At 35.4% G+C, this 9,574-nt stretch overlaps 1 protein-coding gene across 1 annotated transcript in view; it reads left to right on the top strand.

Moving 5' to 3' along the window:
- Positions 1–1,725, top strand: part of LOC107747346 (GTPase IMAP family member 8-like) — an 80,275-nt gene extending 78,550 nt beyond the window's left edge. The window contains exon 6 of the mRNA XM_016561816.1: positions 1,103–1,725. Coding sequence (XP_016417302.1) covers positions 1,103–1,689 — 587 coding nt within the window. The 3' untranslated portion in view covers positions 1,690–1,725. The remainder of the gene's footprint in view (positions 1–1,102) is intronic.
- Positions 1,726–9,574: the final 7,849 nt, after the last annotated feature.

The raw sequence follows: 9,574 nt of genomic DNA, 5'->3' as shown, positions 1-9,574 counted from the left end.
CTTAAAACTGTGCTTTATACTACAGTATTTATTTATCAACAGTTGTTCAAATCGCGGTAATCGAATACGGTTATAATGATAATTAAAATATAAAATGGTAATACTAACCGTGGGGAATTTTATCATGATTTATCGTCAAACCAGTAATCGTTACATCCCTAGTCTTTAATAGTTAAAATTGTTTTTCTTGATTTTCGTGAAACAACTTGAACAATGAACATAATTTATACTTCTGGGTGTTGAATGCTTGAATCTGATTGGTTGAAAAATGTTCTAAGGTGTGCAGTTACTTTCAGGGAAACGAACAGCTAAAGTAGTTCCAGGCAAATCTTGACCGCATTACATGTCCATATTACTTCTCCAAGTTATTTCAAAGGTCTTTACAGCGTACAACAGCAAAAGAACCAAAACCTGCAATGTCACAGACCAATAAAAATAGTAAATAAGATAAAAAATGGTAAATGACCAATCATTTCCATGTATGGATAGCACATTTCTCCTACTCTCTCTCCCATACAAATGCACACACATACAGTACAGATATATACTCACAAAGAAACACGTTGTCAGTGCTGCTGTGACATTTTTAATCAATAAAATAGTTCAGCAACTAAAAAGCTACATGACATTCTCTCTAGTGAGGTAATAACAGAGCTTTTCTTGAAGCAGATAAACTTACAGTTTCAGTTTTAGTAGAGATGCTATTGCCGAACACTATTGAGAGATGCACAAACTCACTTAATCCCTCTCTCTATAATAACTGCATTAAAAACCTAACAAATGTCTTGAAATACAACATCTTAACAATGTCTTGAGCAGTGCTAACCATACTATAGGTGGAATAATTGACTCCCGTCCATTGAATTATTGTAAAATAATGCACCTTATTCCTTACATATTTCTTGTGCTGTGTTTATCATGACATATTGCATTTAACAGACCAAAAATGATTAATTCCATAAAAAATTCTTGGTCTATTACAACAGCCTTCCCTGTATAAAAAGTACTTTGTACTTTTGAATATAACAATCAAGTGGTAGCACATATTTATAATAACTAAAGAAAAAAACAATACAATAACAGTGTCTTCTCATTGTTACAGATATGAGGATTGTGCTGTTGGGCAACACTGGATCAGGAAAAAGTGCATCAGGAAACACCATCCTGAATGAAGACCTTTTTGATGTGAAACACTCTCCAAGATCAGTTACAGCGAACTGTAACAAACAAGAAGCAAATGTGGATGGATGCACCATATCAGTTATTGACTGTCCAGGTCTGTTTGACACTCGAGATAAAGAAATACTGCAGACTGTAACAGGGCAGTGCATGAGCCTGTCTTATCCTGGGCCTCATGCATTTCTGCTGGTGATGAAACTGGGTGTGAAATTTACAGAGGAGGAGAAGAATGTTATGAAATGGATTCAGCAGAACTTTGGAGAAGATGCCATGAACTACACCATCATTCTGTTCACTCATGCTGATGTGCTGAAGGGCAAGCCTGTAGAGACATATATCAGTAAAAGCAATGAGCTAAAGCAATTGATCAAGACCTGTTGGGGCAGATATCACTCATTTAACAATGAGAACATAAATAATCGAGATCAGGTCACAGAACTGCTGCAAATGATACACAAAATGGTCCTTTTTAATGGAGGGAAGCACTATGTAAAAATAAATAATGTATAAATGTATAAATAAACCCAGGAAAAGCTAAAAGCTCAAAGACACTGAAAATGTATAATGACACTTTATGACAGTACAGTAGAAATAAACAAATGTAGTTTTAGTTTAGATTAGATTAACAGGCAGAATTAGGGTAAATTTTGTGATTTGCTGCCTAAACTACATCATATAGCACAAAATATACAGCAATATTCACTTTAATGTGTAAAAAAATGCTTTCATATACTACAGATATTTTAGTAACTTTGCTGTCTTTTATTTTTCTTCTTACATTCAAACATGTCAGCTGTTTAAAATACATTCAAAAGTGAATTACCACTATTAACAAACATGAGACTTTATGTTTTCTATACATTCAATTATATGGTGTACAAAACTGAAAAGCTTAAGCAGAACAGAACAGTAAATATATTACATTAATTTGAAAGGTTTTGCAGAGATGTTTGATTGCCAGCATCTCGTAAGATCGGATCCAGGTGTACCGAGTGATTCTTGTCAGGTATCAATAGAGAGGTTAGTGTTACATAGGGTTACCGTCAGTTCAATTATTTTTTTCAATCATGAAAAAAGATGATCTATACTAGTTTGAGACACAAGTTTATTATCAGAAACTGAGTTAGTAAACAAAAAGGTAACACTTTTATTTAGTGGTCCATTACTAACAAATAACTATGTAGGACAAATGAGTAGTAATACATTAGTATTAACTAATATGGGAACAAGGTTAATTATTCCAACACAGCATTAAGTAGCAGAAAATTTAGGATGAAGGTGGTTCCTTATTAGGCCATCAATAATTACTGGATGAGAACAGCCTCATTAACAACTACTTACTAACTGTGACCAATTAAAAAAAAAAAAAATTACTAACCACAACATTAACATGTATCTGAAATGTGAGCAGGTTATTTTTTTTTTTTTTAATAAGGTCATAAACTGCATCTTTCAGCTTAGCTCTGAAATCCGTTCTTTGTGGAAATCAATTTATGAATGTTACAAATCAATTTGCTACAGTGGTTGTGATTGTTACTACTACTCTTATTTAGGAATCGATGGTATGTGCTTGTAACCTGTGTCCTCTTTGGAGTGTCCCTTCTATTTTTGTTTCAAATTTATAGCAGTAATAATAGTAATAATAATAATAATACATTTAAATTGCACTATTCACTAATTGTTATGGGATTAGTTTACTACTAGACCTATTCTGTATGTGCATTCCATTTTCTCTATGTGTTGTAATTACAATATCATTACAAGTCAGAGTACTTCAGAGAAATGTATGACTGTACTGTATGTACCAGACATAAAATATATTAAATAATGACTTGTGAAAAGCATGTTAACCCTTCATTGATTACCTAAGTGTTACCTACCTTGTCACTGCAGAACTACTAATGATCAAGACCATTATTTTAAAGTGAAAAACATGTTAACTCATCTTTAATTACTCAGGAATTATCTTGTCAATGTGCAGGAATTAATAGTTATTTTTAGGGCTGTCAACAGATAGATTTTAATCACGATTAATCACATCCTTTTGTGTAATTAATCATGAGCAGTGTTGGGAAGGTTACTTTGGAAATGTAATAGGTTACAGATTACAAGTTACACTACTATTACATTTTAAATAGGGTAACTTTTTCAATTACTTTATTAAAGTAATGTAACTGATTACTTTTGATTACTTTTCTAAATTTCTAATGAATGTTTATTTGCAACTGTTAATAATTTTCAAAAATGTACATAAATATGGTTAAATAATGGCATTTGGTTTATCAGCCACATGTGGGCCACATAAGGGCCTTCAGCCCTTTACAGAACTCAGCCATATAAGAATACCATATAAGGTCCATATATCAGCCACATCTGTTTTTATTATTTGGCTCACTCTGGGTTGGGTTATGGCACTGTTTAGGTTCAGTTCTGGCTAAAAATATGTGGACCAGTTTTGGGCCGGCGAACACAAACTAATCTGGGCCACACTTTAGCTGTTGATATGGGCCAGATCCGCGCCAAAGGAAATTTACTGACTGGGTAGTTACTCCCCAACACTGATCATGAGTAATCACAGAACACTTAACTTTGTGATAAATGTGTATTGCATTCCAAGTGTTGCACATTTTGTCCTTACAAAACCCCATACTGGTTCTCTGTATTATGGCCAGTGTTGGGCAGTAACTAGTTACTAGTAACCTGTGTTGGGCACTACCGCGTTACTGTAATTTGATTACTTTTTTAGTAACGGAGTAATTTAACGCGTTATAATTTTCAAAATAGTAATTAGAGTATAGTTACAAGCCGAGGTCTCTATACGTTACTGCTGCGTTACATTGCTGACAGAATGCAGTGTTTTATAATCTAGAGATTGTAAAAAGGATGTAGCTCACGCACTGTCGAGTCAAGTGCCAGTGGATTAGAGAGACCTGCTCCCGCGAGACCCGACGCAACAGAGTGCGGCGCGGGACCAGATAGACACTCATGTGTGCGCGGGATGCGGGAGAATAAAATGATTCACGGGACTCCCGCAAAATAGAAATATCTAAACATAAAATATCTAAAACAAATAAATTGTTATTCATCTATTGCACAAAAGCAACATGAACTAATATAAAATATAAACGATTAACAGGTGCAAGTGTATGCAGAGTTTCTATTTAGGCTATAACACATGTTTGCAGCGTTAAGCAATGCAGTGCTGACATTTGTGTGCTCATGAATCCTCTCATTATAACACGAATTGTAGACATTATGAAAGATTCATTATGCATATATTTATTGTGTTATAACAGAGATTTGTGAGATTGCGATGAACTGAGATGTCTTTTAGAGATTATAAATGCAGCGCTCTTTGCTGGCATTCTGCCAAACCATGCACACAGCAGCCGCTTGCTTTATTTAAACATAACAGTGTTCTGTGAATGCTGATGCTTGATGCTAAATACTAATAAGATTTCAGTAATAACATTACAGTTACCATTCATAAAACAGCTAGTTACTTAGTTACTTTTGATGCCTCAACACCTACCGATTTGAAATCCAACAATCCAATAATTCCTAGATTTATTTTCATAATTTTCTCGACTCGCTCAGGCACATTAAGTCAGCAGTGCATCAGGAAAGCTTGGAATATTCCATATTTCATATGGAATATGGAAAAGCCATTACACTGATTTTGTCAGGAGAAAGGTGATCTAAACACAGATGTATAAATTGTGGAATTATTTTACTCTGGTATAACATGGCTTGCCCACCCACATCCCTCTGATCCAATATAAATTATATTACTATAATTAAAAATCTTAAGAACTTTTGATAAAATGCTTCATGAAATATAATCATATTTGTGTAACAGAGAAATTATTGCTACAATTAGCCTCAAGCTACACATGACAATTAATACAACACTTGTTCTTAAAAGTCACCATCAATCACCATTAAGTGTTTGTAAAAACTTCTGACTGCGATCCAATGTAGATTTTGGTTAAATGATGAGGTAGAAATATATTGTTAGTAACATTTTTCAAGAATTTTATGGAGAAGATACACAATTACAACTTCTGTGGGTCGTGAAGGAAAAGTAATGTAACTAGTAATGTAACTAATTACTGTTGCCAGATAGTAATAAGTAAAGTAATAATATTACTTTTGAAAGGAGTAACTAGTAACAAGTAATAAATTACATTTTTGGAGTAACGAGCCCAACACTGATTATGGCACATGCGCAGTAAGATCTGAATGTTACCTGTATACAAGGAAACAAGCAGTAAAGCTGCACTGTTAAAAAAAATGTCAGTGTAGTTGCTTAAAGCAGCACACGGTCATCTCAGGAAGATATAACATTAAGCATACATTAAGTATTTCAGTTGTTTAACACAGTCAATTTTACATCATTGATATATCCAGCACAGTAAACCAACAAGACTGAAGAGTGATTCTCACAAAACTTACTGCAAGCTTTCTTTCAAGGTAAATTTAGTTTGTCTTTCCAAAAAAAAAAGAACACTTGGAGACTCCAAAAGGACACCAAATAACCAAATGAAGGAGTCATATGATTAATACATTTATGCATACTAAAGCACATATGAAAAAAATTGCAGGAAAAAAAATCTGAATTCTTAGTGTATAGTATGTGTACAGTACAATAGCAAAGAGCTTTTTTTCATTTTAGACATTTTTTTTTCATAGAGATGCCAAAAAAAAATAAAAAATACTACAATACACAGATCTGTAATTACTAAACACAGTAACATATACATGACAAATCAAAATATTATCCTGAATGTGTGTGTGGAAACAACGTGAATGTACTAAAAATCTGTCTGTGCATAAATACAATGTGCAATCAGTGTGTCGAGAACATCAATATAACAGACTCACACCTGATAACTACATCTCCTGGGGCCAGTTGTTCAAAAGTAATCTGATTGGATTTTGGCCATCGGATTGGATCAAATATTGAAAATGGGTTGTTCAAAAGAAAAAAAAAAAGATTCTGAATTCGGATTAGATCACAAAATCCAATCTTCGTTTTGATCTGGATTAAATCCTCAGTTTGTGTTGTTCAAAACATTTTTGTAAGATTGGGATACTTTTGATCCAAATAAACTGGATTATTCTGATCCCAGCAGAAGTCTTTATATTAAGTAATATACTTTATATTAAGTGGCCCTAATACCTGTGTACTTACATAGTAACTAGATGTGTACGTAGTATGTAACCACATGTGTACGTAGTATGTAACCACAGTGTAAGTACACATTGGTACATAGTATCTAGACCTGTAATATTTCTGTAACTACTCTTTGTAATGTAAGCGAGGTTAGCGGCAACCACGCTGGCGATGCTAGCGGGCTATTTGCTAATAGCGGACTCGGGAAATCAAAATAAAACTAGTGATAACAAGGCGCTCTGATTGTTTTTGTTGTAGAATGGTAACTCCTCAAAAACTGTCCACTTAATATAAAGTGTAACATAAGTACACAGGTATTAGGGCCACTTAATATAAAGTGGGACCCAAAAATGTAATAAAACGTTAAAATTAGTCAAAAATACATAATTTCTATCATGTAATATATACACATTTATATGTTGTATTTTGCTCTTGATTAGTTTAACTGTTATAATGATAAAGTATTTAAAGTATACATTGGGCTAGCAAGTAAACCTTTTATTAAAAAAAAAAAAAAAAGTCCCTATAAATAATCCTCCAAACAGCTGTCAATAGCAAACAAAAATTATATTTAATTTTAACTGTCATTTGTCACTGTATATTAATTACAATCACAGTCATCAGATCAGAGATTAACCAAATCAAAAGTAGTTTTTAACAATTGCATCCCTTATTGCACGTCCAGTCAGTTCCTCACACTGAGAGAATTCCAGAGGTTGGTCTGGGTTTTCAGCAGGCTCAGGTTGATCATTATCATTAACTTCATCACAGAGAGGCTAATGCTGTGTAGGACAATACAGGCAAGTATTATGTTGCATGCTCCCCGTGGTTCTACTCGCATGTAGTTAAGGCATGCAAAGCGCCTCTTGAGAACTCCATTTAGGTGCTCCATTGCACATCTTGTTTTGCAATGAGCAGTGTTGAAGCATGCCTGCTCAGGTGTGTTTGCTACAAGGAAAGGGGTCATCAGCCATGGTAGGATAGGCACTGTCTCCTAATATTATGCCATCTGGTCTGTAGGTTTGGAGCTCTCTGTATAGAGCACTCTCCCTCAGGATACGTGCATCATGGACAGACCCAGGCCACCTCACAACGCAGTTTGTGATGATGAGGTCAGCGTCGTTGGATGTTGATGCTGTGCCTTCCCTTAGGATTGACATACTCCCACTCCCTCTCACGATGTGCTTGTATGTGCACGAGTACAGTCGATAACCCCAATAGTATTGGGCATGTTTCCGAAAATAAAAAAAACATGTGCTTGGTCTGGGTAATCTGGTCATCCTTTGGAAATTAAACAAATTGATTGACTAGGCTGGCGAATGCGATTGACACAGATTTCACCACATCACTGACAGTTGAAACCAGGTTTTGGCCAGCGTTGGTGCTCACTCTGTTCACTTTTATTTTTGCCCAGTCTTCAAAAGGCTGTGGAATACTTACCAAACTGTTTTTGGATTGTATTGCCGCCTCTCTTGTGGAGTTTTTTCGTGTGTTAATTTTTTCTGGACATTGGATTACTTACCAAAGAGGAGTTTAACAGTTTCGGTCGCTACTCTGGATCTGCTCTCGGACATTAATTCATGAACTTCCACCGGTGAGACTGATTCAAATCTTGTATATAGTTTTCTCAGACTCAAAGACAATTTACATTCCCACACACTCATCACACACTCATTTTTGTGCTTGCTGTGTATTTGTTCTACTTGTATAATACACTGGGGTATTTGATACAGAGTTTGTGAGTCTGTGGTTTATATCTCTTTTCTTTATTGGGTAAAGCGAACGTCTCTCCCATATTATTGGTGTATGCTTCACTGTATATAACGTGTGTTACAAGTTTTGGCCTGATAAGGTCTGCAATGGATTTAATATCAGCATTCCCAAAGCGAAACCGAGCATTCAGTTCCTCAAGTGTGTACTGCTCCAGTGGTTTTGTATGCTCAACAACATACACCCTTTGACGAAATTCTCTTCTACCAAACTGGTAGGAGGCAATGGACAACACCTGTCTTGTCAGTGCCTCTCTGTATGTCCTCTGAGAAAGGCTGAATAAGATGACTGGGTGATTGGTCTTTTCAAATACACATCCAGTAAACATCAATTAGCTGATGTGCTTTGGCTTCTGTTCACTTAACTCAATCAAGACCAATGCCTATAAACTCTACATCCACTACACCAGAGAGGTGGAAACATGGACTCAAAAGGACATAATTTCACAGTTGCAGAAACCCACGCATTGCTGGAGGGTGTTAGGCACCATTATGCCTCGATAGTAGTAAGTTTTAATTATACTAAGGGTGGAGAAGTGACTAACAAAAAGAAAAAAAGAGATCACTCAAAATGTGAATGCCATGGGGTGTGGCCAGAAGAGGACCACTGAGCAAGTGAAATTTAGATGGAAAAATCTGAAGGCCAGGGCAACAAAGGACCATGCTGAAGCAAAAACCACCCAAACAGGCAACAAGCCTTTTAGGAGATGTGATTACACAGATGTGGTTCTTGACATTATTGGAGATAGAAATTCACAATCTCTGCATGGGATTCAAGGTGTCATAGGGGACAGTGAGTCCATGATTGTAGAGGAAAGCGACACAGTTTCTTCTAATGCAGAAGAAGCATTTATTCTGGACCTCAGCCCTGTTATTGAGGAAGCAAGTGGATCCCCACTGGTAGAGCCAGTAGTTATTGCCACAGGAGCTCCGAAAAGAGGCCAGAAGTGTTCTTTGCCAAACAAAGATGATGATGCCTATCAATCCTTTGTTAAACAAGAAACCAAAAGAGCGGAAGTACAAGATTAATCTGGCAGAGGAACAAATCACACTCACCCAACTACAGCAAACCAAAGCCAGACTTGAGATCAGACTCCTAAAAGTAGAGCTTCAAAAAGCTGGTCTCTCTCTACAAATGAAGAGATCTAAACATTCTTTATTTTGTTAACTATTGGACATTTAACCTCTTTATGATTTAAAACGCATGTTCAAATGTATTTGTGTATAATGTATATTTGTTTGTATTTATTTGTTGTGGGTCAGATGAACGGTCTGAATGTTGAAATGAAATTGAAAAAGGAAGGTGATATTTGTATTGTTTTATTGTCTCTTCAAATAAAAACACTTTTGTGACCCCACATTAACCATACTACCTGTTGTTTTTTTTACATAGCTAGTATCCAAAATTGTGATATATGATCCCATTTAGAGCACTATTAATCCAGATTTG

This window comes from Sinocyclocheilus rhinocerous, unplaced genomic scaffold (genome assembly GCF_001515625.1).
Source record: "Sinocyclocheilus rhinocerous isolate Xijiao unplaced genomic scaffold, SAMN03320098_v1.1 scaffold3486, whole genome shotgun sequence".
Lineage (NCBI taxonomy): Eukaryota > Metazoa > Chordata > Actinopteri > Cypriniformes > Cyprinidae > Sinocyclocheilus > Sinocyclocheilus rhinocerous.
Note: the sequence above shows the minus strand (reverse complement) of the source record. Positions and strands in the feature narration are given on the sequence as shown.